The 24,317-nt window shown below is 32.7% G+C and overlaps 1 protein-coding gene and 1 non-coding gene across 2 annotated transcripts in view; both read left to right on the top strand.

The window, feature by feature from the left end:
* The window catches only part of LOC118184523 (monoglyceride lipase-like), a 75,226-nt gene extending 51,867 nt beyond the window's left edge, over positions 1 to 23,359 (top strand). The window contains exons 6-7 of the mRNA XM_035354210.2: positions 3,266 to 3,397; positions 23,021 to 23,359. Coding sequence (XP_035210101.1) covers positions 3,266 to 3,397; positions 23,021 to 23,119 — 231 coding nt within the window. The 3' untranslated portion in view covers positions 23,120 to 23,359. The remainder of the gene's footprint in view (positions 1 to 3,265; positions 3,398 to 23,020) is intronic.
* Positions 4,541 to 4,614, top strand: TRNAA-GGC (transfer RNA alanine (anticodon GGC)). Its single transcript has one exon. It is a non-coding gene; the product is annotated as a tRNA-Ala (tRNA).
* Positions 23,360 to 24,317: the final 958 nt, after the last annotated feature.

The raw sequence follows: 24,317 nt of genomic DNA, 5'->3' as shown, positions 1-24,317 counted from the left end.
AAATTTCCAATTAATCTTTACCTTCCCCTCATTTCATTTGTAATTTCTAAGTGAAGGTATAGATGGGTGGTGTATGACGGTGTTGACTACAGAAGAAAGATAAGGGGAAGAACACTGATTAAAATTTTTAGGAAGGAGATGGTCTGAAACTAAGGGAAAACGCTATAAGGTATTTCTCCCGCCTTCCTAGCGTGCCTTCGTGGTGTAGTGGTTCTGCACGCTGGGCCGGTATTCCAGAGGTCCACGGTTCGATTCCTAGCGAACGCGTTTGCTAATTTTTCATCTTGCCTGCTTCCAAAAATATCCTGATGTCTCTACAAGGCTTAATATCCAGATACGCAAAATATTAATTCAAAAGTTTTTAATGGTACGTAGATATAATTATAGTTTGTTCAGCATAGTGTTTCATGAAGTTTGATACATATGGATGCATCTGAAATTTGAAGCAATGAAAAAAAGTTAATTGCATATCATAATGAAACTGTGATGATGATTATTACATCGTAAGATACAAACGACATGCTTAAATTTTCAATAAGTGAAAAACTCTGAAGGTATCAATAATCAAACAGCATTGTTGGAACGACAAACTAAAAAAAATTTCTTTCTATTTAATAAATAGTTTTACATATAATATGCAATTTAGTACTCATATGAAACATGGTTATACATATGGCATTCAGTTTTGCAAAATGTAGTAATCTCGATTGTCCGAGGTAACTGGGATCTAGCGACCTCGGATATTCGAAAACTGGATTAATAGAGACTAAATTTTAAATCAATGCCAATTTTGTTTTCACAAGGCTATTTTAAATTCTACAAAGAAGTGCAATAAGTGCAATTGTTAACATTTTGGAAAACTCTTTTATCAGAAAATGAAATTTGTTTCTTTCAGTTAAACAGCTAATCCATAGATTTTTTTTTCAGAATTTATTTATTAGTTTTAAAATTTGTTTAGTTAATTTATTTAGTTTCTTATGTATTTGGGAAAAATCTGGAGTAAATAAATGCCGTCAAAATTTTTGCAAGCTGTGAAATTTTATGAAATTTCTAACGTATATTTTTATGAGGCGTTATATTATTTTTTTAGTGCTACCTTTTATAAGACAGCTTTATAACTGTCAGCCGCCTCACGATCAGCTAGTTTCTGATCAATAAAAAAACTGAAAAGATAAGTTTCACGAGATTCCTATAGCTATTCAAGAACTTAAAGCTTAAACAGAGCTAATTTTCGAATTGTTCGTTTCCGTTTTATCGTCATCCTCAGCGTCGCTCTCATCACTGCAACTTGCATTTTTCTCCGGATCTGCGGCGTGAATGATTTCTTCGTAATCAAAACATGAAAACTTGGTTGTCTGTTTTCTGCATTTATCCATTCCGAAATATCATCTTGAGCTATGTTTTCGCATCTTCTTACACTTTAAAGTTCTCATTCGGTGTTGAGACTATTAATACTGTCATCGTCTTGTCAATGTATATGAGCTACATCTTTTACTGTAATGCAGAATAGGAAGGCCATTAAGTGATACATCACTTATACCAAAAGATTAATCACTAAAACCATCACCAAAAGATCAGTAACTGATAACATAATTCGAAAATGTTTCTAATTTCCGTAGCACCATTTCGAATGTTACATTTTCCCAATGATTCCTTTAAACTGATCGGCCCACCAGCGGCCGAGCGGTAACGTCGCTGAACACTGGTAGTTCGGTCTGAGGTTCGAATCCCGTGAGCGGGCTGGCTGAATGGACGTTTTCGTGGTTTTTCCCATGTGGAAACGTGTATACGAGCCGGTTCCCTTAAAAAGTCCTCCACGAAGGCATCCCTCCCTTAAGGCAGATAGCCCTCGAGTGCTTTGCCGCAATCTAATAAACCTTTAAATTGATTGTCGGTTTCGTTAACAGTGACCTTCGCTGATAGAGGCCCGTTTAAGATAAAACTCAGAACATATTATCAAATAGTTTTTTTTTCCAGAAAACTCTGTCTTCGCATCAGAAAATATTTTTTTTGAAAAGAGAAGATATCTTTGTAAAATGGATCCCTGATGTTCGGATAGAAGAAATGATGATATTGAGGGTATCCGTGAAGGATTCTTATGGCGTCTCTGGAAATCTGTGCAATCACGATAAAATTTAATATGCCAATTTCAACGGTACATTACATAAGGTTTGTTTAACTGAATATGGTAAAGTAGACGTGGGTTATATATCTAAGAAGAGGGATGCCTTCTTGAAGGATTTTATGATTTTGCAAGGGAACTGGTTTGCATTTTTGTTATCCATGCAAAAAACCTCAAAGACATCCATGCAGGGAGCCCGTTCACTGGGAAGTTTCAAGGTACACAAGCCCGTTCAAGATACACGGAACTGTACGGAGAAGACTGTGGTTGTATCTATGAGGTTCAAATTAAGTAAAATAAGTGAAAAAAGAAGTCATTCAGCCAGCTGATAGTCTGATGGAGTGGATTTTGCAACCAATACATTAAGAATAAAAAGGCCTAAAGTTATCCGTCAAAGCTTCCTCCGACGTTTCAGGTATAGTGAGTCACCATAATCTGTCCCCATTTGGTGATCTTGGCATGTCTATTGGATATTGCTGTTTTACGTATACACTTATCACTTATCGTCGATCTTTACTTTTTCTCAGCAAAAACAATCACATGAGTCATTTATTTGAACTCCTTGGTAGGGCTAGAGAATATGAAATCCAGTTAGTTTACGTGCGTTTAAATGGGAGATTCGCAAGAAGTTCTTAAAAGAAGTGTTTTGGTCTTATTGGATATCTGACTAGAAAAGAAAAATATCTTCGCAATGTGAAAGCATTCAAGAACAGGATTTGCTTCCTCCACTGCAAGAGCGTCATCGTTCACCCTGCAACAGGACGGTACACATCTCACTAGGCAATCATTTTTGTGACGATCTAAACGATTGTTTCCCAAGAAGACAGACCGGACGAGTTTGTCCAGTTCCTTGATCTTTCAAGGTTCTCTTTACATGCTTCTGAATTTTGTATTCTTTTGACGATAGGAAAGACATTGCTTATACGGCGTGAGTAAGAGACATCATTTAATTGAAAGCCAGAATAAGCAATGCTGTGGATGTTCGCATGCTTTCTGAACCTAGCAGGGAATGGGATGTTTTCTTGACATTCTTCGTGACAAACGGAGCAAGAATACAAATGCTTACTAATAAATAACATGTAATTTTTAAAAATAATTATCCGTCCATAATTTGTTAATTAAATTTCTGTTTCCTTTCCATAGGAAATCCTAAACAAAAGCACAGATGTAAATTTTCCAATTTTAGTCCTTCATGGGGATAATGACAAAATCTGCCATCTCTCAGGAGCCACACGACTGTATGAGAAAGCAACTTCCTCGGATAAGACTTTAAAAGTGAGTATTCTTGTAGTACGATTTGTAAAGTTTGCTTTATCTGAAGAGTTAGTCTTCAGCTACTTTTTGTATTTCATAAATGAATGATTTTCTGAACAAATTATTTTACACTAGCAAATTTATTTTAAAAACTACAAAAAAGTCCAATTTTTGTTTACACAAGAATAATATACATGATGTTAAAAAGAATAAAATCACATTGAAAGACAAATAAACTTTAAAATTAAACCATACACTTATCATTTGTAACTATTATTATTATGAAATGTTAAAAAAACGTGTTCAATTCACAAAATTCCTTTTCAGAATAAAAATAAAACCACATCATCGAATTAACCAAACCTAGAATTACTTAAAAATCGGGGTAGGTTTCTTCAGCCGTAAGACAGTAGAAGCAAGTAATAGAAACAAGTAATAAATTTCTAAACAATAGAAGCAAGTAATAAATTTCTAAACAATAGAAGCAAGTAATAAATTTCAAGACAATAGAAGCAAGTAATAAATTTCTAAACTTGCAATGCCTTATACTGGGTCAGTCCATAAATTCCCATAAATTTTTTGGTCAATTTTTAAATAATATATGAAAAAAAAAAAAAAAAAAAAAAACCACAATTTGACATTTTAATCAACTATATATTTTCCTCCGTTATCTACAATGTCTCGCCATCTTACAGGCAGCCTTTTTATGCCTTGCCGTAGAAAGACTCTGGTTTTGATGCAAAAAAAACTAGAAAGTTCATTGTGTACATCCTGTTTATAATTTAATTCTTTTCCCAGGAAAAAATTTTGTAAGGCACGAAATAAGTGAAAATCACTTGGGGCAATATCTGGGGAGTAAGCAGGATATGGCAAAAGGCTCCAATTAAATTCACTAATTTTTTGTAGCGTTGTTCGAGCCGTATGCGGTCTAGCGTTATCATGATGAAACAACACTTTCTTGATATTCACCAATCGTGGGCGTTTTTTTGATCAATTGAGTTTTTTTTTTTGGCTTATTACGTACTCCGCCTTTAGGCATTACACGGAAAGGGAGGGATGCCCCGTGGAGGTCTTTTTACAATTCTGAGTTTAGACGGCAAAGTTGTTCACTATAAACTTCTGAATTTATCGTTATGTAAGGTATTTCTCACACTTTCCTAACGTGCCTTCGTGGTGTAGTGGTTCTGCACGCTGGGCCGGCATTCCAGAGGTCCGTGGTTCGATTCCCGGCGAAGGCAGCTGCTAATTTTTCATCTCTCCGGCCTCCAAAAAATCCCAATGTCTCTACATTTTGATTTGGTTCTAACAGTTCAAAATGTCCTGAACGGGGTTCACCATCGATGCTGCTTTTTCCAACTTTAAATTTTTTAAACCGTTTCTGGGCAGTCCTTACACTTATAGTGTGTTCACCATGTACACTATTGATTTTTATCGCTGCAAACCTGGCAGATTCACCACACGAAAATAAAAAAATGTAGGACAGCACGTTTGTACTGATTATCTACATTCATCTTCTATGGGTACTAAAATGCGTTCGATATTTACGAAAGTTGGTGATGAACTGAATAATATGTTAGTCAAACGATGACAAGTTTCAACAGGTTCAAAATTGTATTGTTTTAGTAAATGCGTCATAGTGAATTCCACGCATACTCTTAAAGCTCACGAACTTACGGACTGACCCTATACATTAAACTTTCCTAAAAGAAAATACTTTGCTCATGAATATATATGTTAATGAGTGTGTATCAGTGTGCAAGTATGTGTAAGATAAAAATATAAATAAAAATTCCCACTTTAATTTGCAATAGTCCCTTAACTTTCAATTTTAATTTGGTTATTTCCCCTTTCAATTCTAAAAATAATAGTAGCTGTTAGTAATAAAGTTCTCTAAATTGTATCATTTCAAATTTAATCCATGTCATGAGAATCTTGCATAACGTAAAGGACGCAAATACTTACATAACGCTTCAGCCAATAATAATTCTTAAACTTGGAACCGAAACTTGAAATTAATTAATCAAAGCAAAGTGAAACTAAAGCTAAATCATTCTGAGCCAAAGTTTCATCACAGCCGCGTCGCATTCTTTCTCTCTTGTTTCTCTCAAGTCGCTTGTCGTCTGCTATTGCACGTTCTTCAAATATTAAAAAATTTAAACACTCACTTAAGAACGCTTAGAGCCATTTTATCAGTGGTACATCAAAAATGTTTCTCTACAAAAAAATCAAGCTTGTGTCAAGAGTAAAAGTAAAAGTACTGAATCGGCCATGATTGCAACTACTTATTTACACATCTACGTGTCAACATCTAAACTTTTACACTTACACACACATGTACAGTGGTAGAGGGGGTTAGTCTGACCGACGCGGCTAATTTTCAAAATGCTTGGCGGCACCTTTTTGTAAATTGCTCTTTTTTTTCGCCAAGACACAAGAGTGCCTCGACATAAAGACACAAAAGTACGCGGCACTCTTATGGAGTTCACATGGAGGTAGGAAGTAAGATGGAGTCGCCCTAAACAAGTTTCTCCGTACCCTGCTCTGAAGCACCGGCGATCCCTACGTGGTGACGAAAACATTGGGTCATTTACCATTGAGTTCTATGGGATTTGAAGCGTTCGGGTGTAAATATTTTGTAATTACGTCGCAAATATACATATAAATGTATATATTTTCTTTTTCTACAACACTTCAGAGTCCTAAGTATGTGAAAACAACATATTTTTAAACAACATTTCATTCTGAACGGAATTAAATGCTATACTTTTCACAGGACAGTTTTCTCAGAATGGTTTAATTTGAATGAAATATTTTCACAAGTTTTCGTTAATTACATTAGAAAAAAAAATTAAGGTAATTCGATTTTATTCGGTTAAGGTACAAAAATTAAGATCAAAGTTTATTGTATTATTAATATTAAAATTATGCATTATTTCTTTTCTATTTATAGAGCTTCTTCCTAAAATACTTTCTTAAATATGACATGATTTTTTGGCTTCTTTTAAATCGAAAAATGTAAGTCAATTTATAATTAATGCTCTATTCGGTTCATTTTAAATTAGAGAATTATTAGGAATTAGCGAAATACTTTAAATAAGTATTTCGCTAATTCCTAATAATTAAATAGGTATTAAATAGTATTTGACCTTTCTCTGAACATTTCTGAAAGGGAATAACATAATTTTTTTTTAAAGTATTATTTAAAACTTGTAACTGAGTTATTATAAAATGTAAAGGGAATAATTCTTTTAATTATACTTATCAGATTTTTTTTTTTTTTTTTTTTTTTTTTTTTACCCTTCATTTCAACAATACATATTCCAAAACTCTTTATTACGTTCTTAAGTGCGCATCTCGTAGCATTTGCTTTACAATACCTTTTAACAGATTGCTTTCCAATACGAACAATTCTTGCTTAAATAGTTTTATAACGTATTTGTCAACAGGATTTCAATTTATGTTTACAATTCAATATTAAGGTTATTATATATTTAGATAACATTTATAATTATTATAAATTAGATAAATTTAATCATTAGATTTCTTCACAGTACTTTCACAGTTGTTTATAAGTGAATAAATTCTGCATTTCAAATACATTTATAAATAATTTAATGAATATTTAAGTATTTTGTCAAAGGCAGATACATGCTTTTTGCAAGCACATGCATAAATACCCATACATATTTCCTATTTATCATTTCCGGCATGTGCAAATCTTTAATTTCTGTGCATTCACTATAGTTTTCGTGTAAAGTAATTTACACTAATTTAGCATACACCCGAAAGTTTTACATAAAAAATATATATGAATATAATTTGAATGAAAATTATAAGTATTATTTTTAATACCCACTCAAAGATCAGTTTTTCTTCAAAATTCCTCCACGATGGCATCTCTCTCTTTAGGCAGATAGCCCTTGCATGCGTTACTCTATTTAATAAAAACTTAATCTGACCTATGTGCCTAATTACAAATATTTTAACATACATAATTTTATATTTACATTTAGCCATCAAGTTTCAAACTTTTCAAATCTTCTAGAAAATAAATTTTGGCAGATCTCTTTTAGCAATTTTCTTAAAATCTATATTTTTGTAGTGCAACAGCTTAAGAATTTTATAAAACAAATTCATAATCAAAATCGCTGTTGTTAGTTATCGAAAAATAACCAAGATGTGATTTTTGCGTAAATGTCAGTAAACTATACAAATTGCTATTATCCATCACACTATGAATGTTTCTTTCATGCGAGAGTGTCCCTTTTTCGATTTCTATGGAACTGTCGTGTGTCGAAATACTATCAGAATCTTGTCAAGCGAGCTTCTGAATGTAAACAAAGAACACCCCGTCTGGTGACCCAAGCTTCAAAGCAGTGCTTCACTTCTAGCGCGGAATGGCCCCTCCTCGCTTTCCTACCTCCATGGGAGTTCAGCTTTATATCACGAAGAATGCAACGCCCATGGGAAAGATTTTATTCTGGCGAATAGTCATCGACTTGCATAAAAGTGCCAGCATCTTTATAACAAGGCATTGTTATAAAATCTTCGGACTGTTGAGACATGCAAATTCTTTGCTTTTATGCTATGGAGTAAGGAATTAGATCCAACCATCATGAATTGGCGATGAGCTAATGACAACGGAGTTAAGAAGATGGGCTTAGTACACTCACCTTTAGTTTATGTTTTCCCCCTTTCTTTTGGTGTGTTTGTGTATGGGGGGGGGTTGCAGGTGCACTAAATATTTTTCTTGCAATGGATTAATTGCTTTTTGAGGCATAATTCGAATTTTACAATGATGATTAATGTTTCATCCGATTTTAAATCATCCATATCAGGTGACGATGAGTCACTATGGCCAGTAGCGCCTCGAGAAACTTCCTGAACTCCCGATAACCCCATCTGCCTTTGTACATATATGATGATTTAGACAATAGTTGAAGCTAAATGTTGAAGTCATGTAGATACGATAAGAAGAAGAAAGAAAAATGTCATGGTTTGCAGCCAGTTAGTCTCAGTTTTAATGTATTGTAACTGATAATATTTAAGCTTCAAAATTTATTACTGGCTGAAGTCTTTATGTAAGATTTCTGCCTCAGAGGTTTATGTAAAAATCATATGACATAGATTACTTTTGAAGTAACGCAGTTTAGAGAGGATTATTACGATCAATTACTATTTTTATGTAGACCAGAAAGGGAAAATACCTAAATTAAATGGAAGAGTTAAGGCACTATTGCAAATAAAAGTTAGTATTCGCATTCATATTTTTTTTTAACTTTACATACATATACATCGTACAGTGTCACGCAATTATTATAATTAGCAATATAAATCATAGATTATATTTATTATACTTCGTTCGTATCGTTGAATTTTAGTATATAAATTATATCATAATGAACTGAATGCTCTTAGGTATAAATGCCTATAGCATATTTAGCCCAAAACTGGAAGATTAGAATCCCGGTGAGGGAACAGTTAATTTGTTATGTTTCTTTCACCGAAAAACAAATATACTCTTAGATATATCTCCAGTTCGCTAAAAGGAAGGTCACTTTTTGTAAAAAGAAATATTTCCTATCTATGCGCCTGTAAAATTCACAAAACTGAATTTCTTCACCGAGCTTCTATTTTCAATAAAATAGTGAATTTATATTTTAATTAGGCAAGTGCACATATAATAATCAGGCAAGGTAATTCATTATTCAGGAAATACAATAAGGTATTATTTTAAGAAAAGGAATACATGAAGCAAGACAGTATTTCATGCTCGTATCCGCTTTTTTATATGAGTTCCATCTTTTAAAATAATTTCAAGGGAATTTTTGTTTAGATATAGAATAGAAGTTGCAGATGAAAGGAAGAATTCTCTAAGAAAACTTCTTAAGATAGGTCGCTTTGGGGTTAAATATCTATCATGCAGACCTTTGATTTTTCTGTTACCTTAAAATTTCGATTTTATAAGAAAAAAAAAAAATCTTTCTTGATTTTTCTGCTACTTTAATGTAAAAAAAAGTATTTGAAAACTTTTTTTTTTTTTTTTTTTTTTTTTTCAAAATGGATTTTATATTTTATTCGATGAAATTTCATTTTCTTCCTCACAGACAGTGCAAAAACAACAATAATTATAAATTAATGCGAATTTTAAATACTCTGCTATCACGTCAGGATAACTGAGTGAAAGGGATATTAAACACTAATGAAATGTTAAGCTTTAGTCTATGAGTCAAGTTATTTGTATAAGAAATCGCAAAAACTTGTTTTAGCTATTTAGTCCGAAACGATTTAACTGACATTTCGTCGGAAAGAGTAGAAATAAAAATGTCTGTATTACCATTTAATGTTTATTTGCTCTAAATTGTTGTTAAGATACACTGCAACAGAATTTTTTTTTTTTCCTCAGATGAAGGAAGGGGGAATCTCTTAAGGTTTAAGTAGAACACTGTTTTGGGGAAAGGGGGAATTTTCTTTCTTTTTTCCCCCTCTCTCTTCTTTTATTTATTTATTTATTTTATGCGTGTGTGTGTATTTATGCATTGCTGTGATATCTATTTTTTAATCAATTTCCATACTACAGACCAATTTAGAAACGTGTTTTGGGATAAAAAACAGCTTCTAACGCCTTTCTTTTACTAACTTGAAAGGCTTTTGTTGCAAATTCAAGCCAGGATAAATACTTTTTCTAGGTTTGCTACAGTTTTTTTTTCTATCATTGAGGATGTAAATGTTGTTGCCCTTAGTAACTATGCTATGAAACTAATGTTTTATGCAGTTTGATAGCGATTGGCAGGTGAACTAGATTAAAAACTAAAAATTTCAAATAAATAACTAAAATTGGTTTAGAGATTTTTGGCTGCATTTCAGAACAAATAAATGATTGAAATAACTAAAATTGTTTAGCCATTCTTGGTTACATTTCAGAACAAATAAATGATTGCAATTTGTAGGGTTACAGAGAGCTTTACATACTGAAGGTCCAACGATGGAAGTTATACAAGAACTAACTATGACCTGCACCTATAGAGTAATTATTCAACGACGGTTCTGAATCTGAATACTTCTCAAGTCTAATAATTTTTTTCTTCTCTAAATGCGGCAGCTCCCAGAACTAGTACAATTTCCTCGAAGTATGAGATTAACAGAATAACAGATATTCTAAGTCAAAACACTATTGCATAAAAAATGCTCTCCTTTTTTTCTGATAGAGAGGTAAGTAAGCCAACAAAGACAAAGCAATTACACAATCGACTTTTCGTCAGTTGTTTAAACTTCTTCTTCATATGCATACATTAATTAGCGGAGAATAAACAGTAACGTAAGGAGTTGCGAAACAAACTACACTTTGAACTCAAGATAAAACTATTTAACATGAAATAGATACACTGCAAGGACGACTCATATTTTTCTGAAGAAAAATTCTTAAAAGCTTGGCGCTGGGACTAAACAAATGAATAAAAAGAAATAAGAGGATGAGATTTACTGATTTTTGATAAAGCACATTGAGTAGTCTTTGGACAGCGGGAAAAAAATCTCATCTAAAGAAACGTCAGCAGTAACAACAACAAAATATTAAGCTATTAAAAATACCGTTGGAAAAAATACCACTCTCTTTTTCAAAAGTATAGTAAAATTTCATTTCAGAATTTAGCTAAGAATGATAGCCTAATATTAATTAAAAAACTGGTAAGCGTTTTATTTTCTATCGTTCTTAAACGAGAAGTTGATGGCAAGAAACTGGTGTAGCTACGAGAAACAAAGCCTGTTCTGTCTGTATCATTCGTCATTTAAGTTTGCCACTTAAGCAAAAGTGGTCAGTTTAAATATAAGTATTTTATGAGAGGATTTATAAGATTTTATCATTTTTGCCTATTGTCAATCATTTTTCCTGGTGCATTAAAATTATCTGGTGAGATGTAGGCCACATGTAAAAGGACATAAAATTCCATTTCAAATTCCAGCACTCAAACGGAAAATTTTTCCGGAGTTTTAAAATATCACACTAGTATCTACATGCTGAGCATATAATTGACAGTAATATCAACCAGATTCATTTTTAGTATCAGTCGTGTCGCTTACAATTTTAGTTACAAAAGGTAACTAAAATCGTAAGCATAATCTTATGCTGAATGCTGATCACACTATTTTCCTCTCTAGAAGTTTATTAATATCATTCAACAATATTGAGCTATTGATCGATAAATTAAAACTAAATGTCAGTATATAATTATTTTTCATTCATTTAATTAATAACCCTGTTATAATTTGGAGGTCAATGCCTAAGTGAATGAGCATTCCTAGTTATATATTAGTTTTAACATGAGGAAATGTGTTTGTATCGATATTGGTTTTTTTCCTATATAACCTATAAACCAATTTCCCTTTGAAAGTCCTGTATAAATTTTAAACTTATTTTGAAAGCAGAGTGGACATTAATTGTCATTTTGTTGGAGAATTGTTCTACCATATAGGTGAAAAGGTTGTAGTATTGTGTGGCTCCAACTTGTCAGCAATTGTGGTCTGTGTAAATTTGAATTTACACAGACACGTAAGAAGGGTTTAAAGACCTTTTTATTCAACTATAAAAATAACAGCTGCATCCACTTGACGCTCACGAACTACGCCGACCCGGCGGTTAACTGAAACAGAACGTAAAACTGAACAATAATGACTGCATGAATAAAATAGCGAGATCACAATCCACGAGGCTCTGAGATATTAAACTAACCTAACCGCGTTCTAAAATACCGCTGAGATTCAGCGAGCTTACTAATTAAGCAGTTGAAAGATTTAGTAAAAACTGCCGAGATAGGCACACAGGCCGAAACGCGCGGCTCTTAAATTTCTACCTAGCAACCTTCACGTTCGCGATTCAAGAAGCACACCTACAAACTCGTTTTCCTTCCTATTTAAACTCAACTTACTTCTGCTAAATTTGAATATACTGCGCGCTCTACTACAATTTACATACTCTAGCATTGGCAATTCTAGGGGAAAGTAAAGGCTTGACAGGAAAGATAGCTTAAAATAAATGTTAGTTAAAATAAATATAAGCCCTACAAGGTGTTTAAATTTGTTTACCATTAGATAGTCACACATTAAAATACAGTCGTTTTACAATAGGAGAAATCAAACGAAAGTTTAAAATGTGAGATTTTTTACCTTTGAAGTAGATGTTAATTTCCATATTAAATTTGAACAGGAAATGACGTTTGTTTTATGTCTCCTCCCTCAGTATCTGAGTGGATGATGTTATGATAGACACTGACAATTTTGTCCGGTTTCGATTTCAAGAGAAGAATGTCCCCAAATTCAAAATACAGTAGTAGTAAGTTAGCTTTCCTTTTAGAAAATATACCAGGAAAGCATTCATTCTACAACAAATAGTCTCGAATTATTTTCTCTGATTAATTAAATGAATGAACCGTTGGCTTGTAAATAATTAGACGGGAAACTCAATTAACTGGCTGTCTTTTCCCACATGAATCTTTCAAATCAAAATGGGCATATATTGGTATAATTTACCTCATGCTTAACATCGTCAATTAAATTTCAGTGTTTTTAAATGCTTCTTAACTGAGCTTCCACTACCTTAAAAATGAATTATTATACAGTTTCAGATATTCGGTTATTTTCTGATGTTTTCTTTTTGGTAATACAAAAATCATTCGATATGAAACTAATAGGAAACTATAAATGCTCAAAAAATATATAATAAACACTTAGTTACCCCTTATGTACCCCAATTGTAATTAGCTGTAGACATCGCTAACAATCAGGAGCAGCGTAAAATTTATGGTGAATGTCATTCATAAGTGGAAACGGTGGTTACCTAAAGTTTTATTGTTCATACCGCAGTCATAAAATAATTCAAAAATAAAGTTTTAATGTATTTCCAGTGTTTTACACATAAAATTTAATATTATATTGTAGAGTCATTAGGTTATTTCGAAGCAGGAGAGATGACAAATGAGCAATGCCCTCGCCGGGACTCGAACCACGAACCTCTCGAATACGCACCGAGTGTACTGACCATTGCATCACGAAGGCATGCTAAGATGGTAGGAGAAATACCTTATAATATTACAGTGGGAGATGCAGATAACCTGCATAGCAGCTGCCTCTACATTTTGGTATTAATGCGACTTGAAATCTTCGTTGGAAAGACGGATAATTGGACATTGTTCTGGTCTTATTTTGCGAAATTTCTAAATGAAATGCTAAAGAAAGATTTTTCTTTAGTCATTTTTATGAAATAAATAGAAAGAAGAATGGGTATATTCGAGGTCAGCATTTTCCCAATAAGCTCATTTCATAACCATGGTAAAGTCCACTGCGGATGATTGTTGAATCTGCTAATTCTCTTTTCTCACTGTATTTCTGTTTAGCGTGCTTGGTTCTATACTACACTCCTGTCCATAAATTAAGGATAATTCGGAGTCACTCGGAAATCGAACACTAAAATAAATATATCACCTGTAAAATCACTACACACATCTTCAAGAATCATATGCAAATTTCAAGAAGTAACCAGATGACACCGATGGTACGTCACAATGACGAGAGTGTAAGAGAGTGATATATAACGAATACAGGCGAAGAAGTAAAATTGTTCGCAGGCGCTTTATAAGCATTCCAGTGCAACGAATAGTTATGACACAAAAGACGCATTTGGATGATTTTTTACGTGGTAGAATTATCGGCCGTCTGGAATGTGGGCGTACCCAACTGGAAGTATCAGACGAACTTGGAATTGCCCAGAGTGTCCTCTCCAGGCTTTGGCAACGATTCCAAGATAATGGTAATGTGAGTAGACGTTACAGCACAGGTCGCCCCACTGTTACAACGCCAAATGAGGACCGGTATTTGGCAGTTACTGCCAAAAAGAAACAGGCGGAGCACAGCCTCAGACCTGTCTCGTCAGCTCTCTTCATCCACTGGTACGACAATTTCAAGACATACCGTGTACAGACGCTTAGGGCAGATTGGTCTATATGCTCGTAGACCTGTCAGATGCGTTCCACTTACTGCAACGCACTGTCGCCTGCGGTTAGCCTGGAGTAGAGAGCATGCATTGTGAACACCGCAACAGTGGGCTTGTGTGATGTTTTCCGACGAGTCCAGGTTTAGCTTGCAGTCTGATTCTCGCCTGACTTTCATATGGAGAGCTCCAGGTACCCGTTACCACCGAGAAAACATCATTGAACGACACCGTTACGGTGGTGCAGGAGTGCTCGTTTGGGGTGGAATTATTCTGATTTCCAGAACTGACCTGCATGTTCAAATTGGAACCATGACAAGCCAAATCTATCGGGACGTCATTCTGGAACAACATGTACGTTTGTTTCGGGGTGCTATGGGTGCACAATTTGTGTTTATGGATGAGAATGCCCGTCCTCACCGTGCAAACAGCGAAAGAGAATGCCTTCAATCGGAGGATATCACCTGTATGGACTGGCCAGCCTTCTCACCGGACTTGAATCCAGTAGAACACGTGTGGGACATGCTTGGCCGACGGGTTGAAGCCCGTCGACCTCCTCCTACATGTCTACCGGGACTTCGGAGAGCATTGCTTTTTGAGTGGTGTAATATCCCCCAAGATCAGATCGATAATTTGATACTCAGCATGCCTAGGCGTTGTACGGACTGTATTGCATCGTCTGGGAGACATACAATGTATTAACAATCATACCAACCATGTAATATTGGTTTCTTGTAAACAGGTTTTTTTTTTTTTTTTTTTTTTTTTTTTGTAATTTGCTCCAGGGAGAAAAAATCGCTAATTTTTTTAATAATATCAAACATATAGCACCTTTTTTTGCTCTTTACCTTTTGTTTAATAAATAAGCTTTACAAATAAGTCAAATTTGTTTTGTTTCTAACTCTTCCTTTGCCTGATTTTGCATTATACTTAATTTATGGACATGAGTGTAAAACAAGATTACCCACAGCACTCATCTTGAGCACAAAACGCACCAAAGTGTGTTATGTGGACTTTTGAATGAACTGGAACATACCAGTTTACTTTCCCCTTCGCCAAACATTGGCCTGGGAAGCCTGCAATCCAGGAACTTTCGTAACAAAGTTAATCCCGCCAGCTAGGCTACCTGCCCGACATGCTAACTGCCTCTGTGGATGGGCTGCCCCACCTTCGATGGTGGTGGTGTTGTTTTGTATTTAATTATGGCAAAGCACACTATGGCTATCTGCCTAAGGGGAGGGATGCCTTCGTGGAGGACTTTCTAAGGGTAACTTACTCGTATACACGTTACACATGGGAAAAACACGGAAATTCCCATGCAGCCAGCCCGTTCGCTGGATTCGAACCTCAGACCCAACTACCCGTGTTCAGCGACTTTACCGCTCGGCTGCTGGTGGGGCCCCACTTTCGATGGAAAGAAAGAAAGTAGAATGCTGAATTTTTCAGGGAACTGAAAATAATTTCAACGCACCACTTTAAGCTGATTTTTCAACCGCAATCCACAGTTTTTTTTATTTTTGACTGTATATGTAAGTTATAGAAGGTGCAAGTCCGAAACGATTCTTTCTCTCTGAAACCTAAACATTCTTTATTACGACATCTCTATAATTTAATGACTATAGGTAATGCAAATTTAATATAGAAATATCGAATGCGAGGCTGTACAATCCAGGTGTCCCAAATCTATCCATGGACTATCCAGGAACTATCCGTCAAGTTGCAACATGTAATATGATTTGCATTTACATGTTGATACTAAGTGTTAATAATAATAGGCGGTTATATTATATGTTAAAAATTAAATTTTATTTTTTTTATTAACCTTTAATTAATTTAATTAATTATAATGACAGTTATAAAAATTAATACAAATTTATTTAAAATCATAAGACGAATGGCAGTTTCTATACAGTTTCTATATACAGTAAAATAGGAAAGCTTGCACGGGTTTACCGATTCTTCACGCTGCGTTCTAAACTGGAAATACGAGAGAGCTGAATAAATTGATTATTAAAAATGCATCTGAGAAATGCATTATATAATTAGTTATGACTTCATGCACTTTAACTACTTTCACACGTATACTATTAACTTATTACTAATTTCAAGCAAAGAAAATGTAAGTTCGTAAAATAATGAGCTCAAAAGCAGCTTTTTTTTTGGGGGGGGGAGGGCTTAAAAATAATGCAAGTAGACAGCCGTATTTAATTTTTATTTTAGTAAAAATTAGATTATTAAGTTAGATAATCACATTTGAATGAAACATATGCAAGGAATTTAGCCATTCGTTCACATAAAAACATTCCTTAAAAATCACACGGAAATATTGATACTAAAGAAAGGTATTCAGTAAAGGCCCGTTTCCACTACTGCGTATGCGTTGCGGTGCGTATGCGTTTCTCCAATCAGCGAGCGAATTCACTTTGATTGACATCTGCAATCCGGTCGGTGTGCGGTGACGGATGACATACGGATGGAGTTCAACAATGTTCAACTTCTATCCGTATGTCTGCGGTTGCGTTGGGGTCACGTGGTGAAAAAGAAGCAATCAGGTGCAGTGACTAAAAATTAATGGCGGCAGAAGTAGCGATGAACGCTCGCTAATAGGGAAAGAATGTTTTGCTAAAAAATACTTATTTCTGAATTAACATTATAGCGAGAAATCTGCGTGCTGAAAATGACAGCAATCAGCTGAATTTAGTTTAAAATGATAAGAAAAACAAGATAACTGCAACTACAGTACCTGTTCATTCAAGAAAATCAGCGGCAAAAATTATCATTCCAAGTCCATGAAATAGCAAAATTTGTTCTGATAATCATTTTTTAGTTCTGCATACTCATTTAGCTTTAATGAAAATGAATGTCTGACTATATCAAACTGCTATAGCAAATTAGATATGATTAAAAGATTTGCTATTTTTTTCTTTTGAAACAGGTAAAAACTAAAAACGTTAATTATAAATTAAATTTGATAGCCTTTTAAATACTCCAGTTCATTGAAGAGTATGTTAAATTTGTATTTCCCTTTATAAATATATCTTTTTGGATAACATATATTTGTAAGCACATGAAATATATTTTTAGCAGCCCGTTTAACTTCAATCGGAACGCCACTTTAAAAGATAATGATTTTTCCAAAAAATGTACTAGAAGCTGAAGAACAAACTCTGGTGAATTTTTCAGACAATAGCAAAGTGAAATAGGACCAAAAAACTTAAGTTTTAAGAATTGATTTACTTGATGATGTATATAACCCAAAATATGCATGCGACTTACGTGTAATCCTAGCTTAGTGGTAAAGCTGATGGTAACGATGTCCACTTTTTGGAGTCGTGAGTTCGAATCCCATACGCTTTTTGCACCATGTCTGCAACTTTCTTACCTTTTTATTCCAATTTGATCTATATTCGTGTTTTATAATTTATTTCTATTATTATATGCATTAAATATATTGTTTTATTTATGCTCTTATTTATTTAAATTTTTCCCGCAAAAAAGTTTGAAAATTATATAATACTAATTTAAAGCATATCCTGTACATATATATTTGAATTTAACAAACATTCTCTATTCGTAAAAAGCAAACTTAAAGTTAATTAAATTTAAATGAAATTTAATGCAAACAAAGAAATGATTAATTATTGCTGTGCAAGTATCAAAATCCATGAATAAATATATAATTCCAAAAATTTATTAATCCTTAAAAAATTTATAAAAATGCATAAGTGAATAATGGGATAGATTATTAATCCTAAAAAAATTATAAAAATGCATAAGTGAATAATAGGATAAATTATTAATCCTAAAAAAATTATAAAAATGCGTAAGTGAATAATAGGATAGCTTATTAATCCTAAAAAAATTATAAAAATGCATAAATGAATAATAGGATAGATTTAATCCTAAAAAACTTATAAAAATGCATAACTGAATAATAGGATAAATAAATTTTTGGAATTATATATTTATTCATGGATTTTGATACTTGCACTTGATTTACATATGCTCTCAGAATTTAAATGATATTGTATATTAGTTCGCAGCAATAATTAATCCTTTATTTGTTTGCATTAAATTTCATTTAAATTTAATTTAACTTTAAATTTTTACGAATAGAAAATGTTTGTTAAATTCAAATTTCATTCCTTGCAGCAATGGCGCAAGAGAATTATTTAAATTTAATTTATTTTGAAACCCTGCAGATATATATATATATATTTTCGTTTCACTTTTATGTGAATGTATATACATGTGCTCAGACTTTGGGATGTTTACGACTCTAAACTTTCATTCCAATTAATATGAGACAGTATTAATGCCCTAAACATTTTTTTAACAAAAAATTACTATAATAATTGCTTTTAAATTCAGTCCTCTCCTGCAGAAGCGCAGGAATTAATTAATTAAATATTTCCATTTTCTTTACCTAATGTGTGTATATATAAAGAGAAAAATCTTGTTTTTATAACTTCTTGTATAAAAAGAGATATGAATTAAAAATGTTTAAATTAAAAATAATATTTTATGGATTATGTATAAAATATAACTGCCCATAGTGCATTTTAAAACAAACGAGATTTCTAATAAATTATCCAGCTATGACCCTGAAGTCAGCGGTATACAAGCATAGCAAATTTTGCTTAAATATTGTGAACCTTTCCTTACAGTTGCTCTGTACTTTTAAAGTACCAACTATTTTTTAATTCCTTTAACTTTTTTATTTTATGTTATTTATTTGTTTACTTTTTCACTAACAGTACATTTTAGTTTTAATAATATATATATTATTTCATAATATTTAAGGCTTCTAGAAACACAATTTTTTTTTTTTTTTTAAATTTAGTTCAGCTTCTATGGAATTCGTGATGTTCATAATATGCATTATAACCTTACTTATCTAAAATTCCATATCAAATCCAAAACAAACAATACTCGCTTAAGCGGGAAAAATTCAGTCGTCGTAACTTGCGAACTGCTTGCGCCAAAATATTACAGTAACACCTAGCGGCGGAAAATGAAAATATTTTACGCATACGCAGCAGTGGAAACGCTTGTACGGATGCCGTAGGCGTGTCTTCAATTGACGCAACGCGTTCGTACGCAGTAGTGGAAACGAGCCTTTATTCTTTTGAAGAAAGTAAAGTGATATTGCCATGGAAACAGGCTGATGGCCTTTTAGGAAGAACTGATGCATCTTGCAAGGCAAATAAAAATTGCTTTTACCATTGACAGTTCATTCCGTATCTCACAGATACCATTACGGAACTTATATCAGAAGCCTAAAAACTGTTTTGCTTCGCAACAATGGCTTTCCTTCCATTTGTGTTACTTTTCGATTCCCTGATTTCTGCTACTTCTCGATACCCTTTCAACAGCCGGGAGGAAACTATATTACAATATCTATCTGGCTTACAGAAAGCTTTATTTTGAATCATTTCTGCATAACACTTTAAAAAAAAATCTGATGTGTACACCACATGACTTCCTTGTACGGAATATTAAATTATACGCATTTTTCTTGCATTTCATTTAAACTTATTGGATTGAATTAAATCTACTTCGCCGACAGCGCATAAACCACAATAGAATAAATGCATTCTTTAAAATTTACTCTAGTATTTGTTTACCATAGCGACACTCTGGCGCTAGATTCACTTAACAGTATTAATAATTATATAACAGTTAACTTATATAATAATGATATAACGGAAATTAAGTTAACTGTTACATAATCCAATAATTATATAGCAGTTAACTTATATATTTCGTTCATATTATAACTCATAATGCACAAAATGTATATCATTTAAAGAATAGAATTATCTAATCGTTGCCACATGTTCTATTCAAATATTATAATAAAGCTAGAATGATGTATAAAAGAAATTAAGCAAACAAAACAAAAAAGAAACAGTTTTTCACAGACGATTGAATCCAGTTCTCACTTCGCGAGAAGGCAAAAATACATAAAAACTCAAAATATCTGTATTAAAAATTACAAAGTAAATCTTAAACACTTACTTCCTCGAAAAAATTCCAGAAAGAATTGAGCATGATTTAATTGATAATAATAAATGAATGCGTTATCTTTGTTGTTGCGAAGCTAAGTTTCTCTAGATTGGCAACAAATCCACTAGTCTCCTGTTTCATATGTAAACATCAATGGCCGCCATTAAAAACAGGCTTAGCGGCAATTAAACAACTTTAAAATTGCTGATAATTCTAAAAATATTGCACACACATTTACTAAAGGCATAAAATTCTTAACCAGAAGATAAAAACAATATAATTCAATAATTTTTAAAGAAAAAAAAATGTACAATTTACAAACATATAAGAGTAAAGAAACTGAGATTACTGAGCCGGGTAACAGAGTGGATATATATATAAATATATTTATATATGTTTGGTGCGGCCGATTGCAACCAAAATACGAAGTGCACATCTACATGTTATAGCAGTCCTATATACAAAATTTCAACATCCTGAGGCTACTCGTTTTTGAGTTATGCGAGATACGTACGCACGTACGTACATACGTTCGTACAGACGCCACGAAAAATTCTCTTCAGAATTAACTTTAAAGCAGTTTTATAATTTTTTTGAAGGAAAAGGGTATTTTATTCTGTCCTTACGTACAGATATCACGCAAAAACATCCTTAAATTGCATTCGATAGCGGTCAAAATTGATATTTTCGTTGAAATATGCTGCCTGAAACTTTTCACGATTACAATACTTCCTTTTTACTTCGTACAAGGAAGTAAAAAGGAAGAGTGCTGTTAGACGGAGAATTGATCCCGAAAAATGTCTTAATAATATATAATAGGATATAGCGCAAGAAAATTCTGTTAAGTAAACTAATGCTATGGATGTTAAAAAAAAAAACTTGTAAACAATTCATTACTGATATTAACAACACTGAAAATGTAACAGAATGCATATTTTTATTGTTCTGGTTGTTTGCAAAAATGCTGAAATCTAATGTATATGCTAGCCTACAATGAATTTTTTCTGATTTTTTAAACTTTTTTTCCCGGTTCAAATTTGAATCATGTGAGAGAAAAATATGAAAATGTAAAGACGGTATAGGTTATTTCCTTTTGTTTTTTCCACTGCCTCGTTTTTTGAAAGCACTTTGACCGGTTAGTCATTTGTGGCAAAACTCGCTAGGGCTGACTATCCTCCGAAGGGTCGGATACTTTCGGGGAAAACTTTCTAAGAGAAAAAAATTAATGTTTTACCTGGTTGGCCATCACGCATCTTTTATTTTTCGATGATAAATTTCTGATATTTGTCATAACTTTTTAACGCTTATGTATTTATTTTTTGCTTTCCTTGAAGGAATATTGCAAACTGAGAAGGAATATTAAATAACTTCCATTTTCTAAAATTAAGGAAAGTTTCATCACATAATATGCATACCTAAATCCCAAACTATAGAATGGAAAGAGGGAGGATGGAGCACGCTTATCAATAGCGTCCTCGTGGTCACAATCATAAAATATTTGCAGAATTCAAATAATGCTAGTAAACTTCTAAAGCACACTAAAACTTACTGCTGACAAAGAGCTGAAAGTATTAAGATATATATCAAGATTAATGTATTTTTAAGAAGAGCAAAATAGATAATAAATTACTAAAGACATACAATAATTACTAAAGACATATAATAAAAATGCAAAATGAAAAATGACAACAAAACGAAAGTAAATATTCCATTGTGGAAACTGAGGTCTGTTTTTATGCTAGGGATTTTATTAGCTGTTTAAGAATCGAATCTTTTTATTCTGCATGAACTGCGCGCCAAAGTAGGTGCACATAGTAGTAGATTATATTGTGCCTCTTTGTAGCTATTTATCTAACTATGATTATCGCTTCTAATTGCTCTGTCTTATACCGAAACAGTAAAATTTAAAGTAACAAAATTAAGAATTTAAATTTCTGAATGAAATTAATGGTTGAAAGCATTTTACATTACTACATTAAAATATATCTATCTATCTATATATGTATGTATATCTGTAAGATAAAAAAAATGCAAATCGGTACTTTGTTTCTAGTAATAACTTTCTCTAAACTGCGGCATATCTGAAAACGTATTCCACATTATGCCATCTTGAAACTACTGCATTGCCTATAAGTTTTAGCCAATCAGATTAACGAAAAATTTTACTATAAATATTGTTGCAATTCTACCCCACCCTCTTTCTCTGCCCATGCTTGCTGGCTGAAGGACGTCTCTTGCTTTGCTGCTTTTGTTTGAAATGTAATGCGCCATCATCAAAATTGTGAGGTGCAGACTGGCCCCCATTGTGAAGTGCTACAAGTAATAAAGATATATTTGGAATATCAAATGATTTTTGTGATTCTTCAAAAGTTCCTGACTGCCAAACTAAATTTTATCATCACATATATATATATACAAGAGTTGGTAATTTTGAAAGCTTAAAGTAATATATATATATATATATATATATATATATATATATTACTTTAAGCTTTCAAAATTACCAACTCTTGAAGTCATTCGAATTTTCTTTTAGACAATTAATACCAAAAAATCTTCATACAAAGTTGCGTGTGGAGGAAGCATTTTGTGTTACAGCTTTATGTTTCAAAGATTTGCACTGCTTACATATGTACATTTTTCTCTTTTAATAGATTTATCCAGGAGCTTATCACAGTTTACTTAATGAACCTGAAGAGATTGCAGATGATGTATTCGATCAAACAGTGCAGTGGCTAGAAGAAAGAGCTTAATTTATTACACCTTAAAGTCATACAGAAGTTTGCAGCTGGGAGATTAAGAAAGAAGGGATCTACTTGATTTTAGGAAGGATACAATGGATTCAGTGTTAATAAGTATAATGGCTCATACAATTTTCCAAATGCTGGGCATCATTTGATTTCTTTCATACACTGTATGCCATTCGGCATATCCATGTTCTTTTTCCACTTTATAAAGTGTTTATTTATTCATTAAAACATTCTGCTCATAAACTATTGGATTTATTCTCTTCTTTTTATTTTAAAATATTTATTATATGGTTGTTTATTAATAATTTTAGTAAATATAAATAAAGGAAAAATTTTTTGCTGGTACGCAATTGCAACATCTGGGAAAAAAAATCAAATAATTCGTTAAGCATCTTATGTGAACGCGATCGAAACAAATTATTAGTATCTGTAAGCAATCTGCCAATATCATTTGAACCGCTTTCATTTTATTACAAATAAATACTAATTATAATTAAGAAATAACTTCTTTAATAATTCTGTAGCAGAACTGCATATCAGATTTATTAATTAAAAGCACAGATACTATGCAAAAAATGCTCTGAGTAAAAGAGTTTTAAATATTGTACTTCATTCACATCACATGACTATGATAAAGGAAATAATTAGGTTTCAATTGTCACCAATTATGGTAAATTTGTTTAACTTCTAATTTAGTTCCGTAATCTTGTTTTTTTTCTATGCTAATACTCTTTCACAGTTTTTACCGGATAGAGATATTTTGAAATCAACTGCTAGTGGATGAAAGATGTGAGGATTTGCTAATCATTAACGAAATAAAATACGAACTGAAATTTTATAAATATCATTGCTTAATACGCCAATAAGGAGAAAAATATTTTCTTTAAATTAAGAAACTTTTGCTTAAAATACATTGTTGGACTATATAGATTACTTAAAACTGCATAAATATAGAGGAAAAGAGCTATCAGATCGGGTGATTATTGCTTGAGTGATCATATACGGATGATTCGCCATATCGTGTAAAAACTCCTATGGCAAAGCAGATTACTCAAAAAACGAATTGGAATCAGATAGCAATGCAGGCTGGGAAAAGTCCTCGTCATGTGCAAGCGCGCATAGAACACATAAAATGAAAGAACAACACATAAGTGAAGAAAATTATTTTATTCCATCGAAATATAACAATTGCGCAGCAGGT

This window comes from Stegodyphus dumicola, chromosome X1, assembly GCF_044657685.1.
Source record: "Stegodyphus dumicola isolate Sdum_Otavi_A_Nest chromosome X1, ASM4465768v1".
Classification (NCBI taxonomy): Eukaryota; Metazoa; Arthropoda; class Arachnida; order Araneae; family Eresidae; genus Stegodyphus; species Stegodyphus dumicola.
This window is presented reverse-complemented; position numbering and strand designations above follow the sequence as displayed.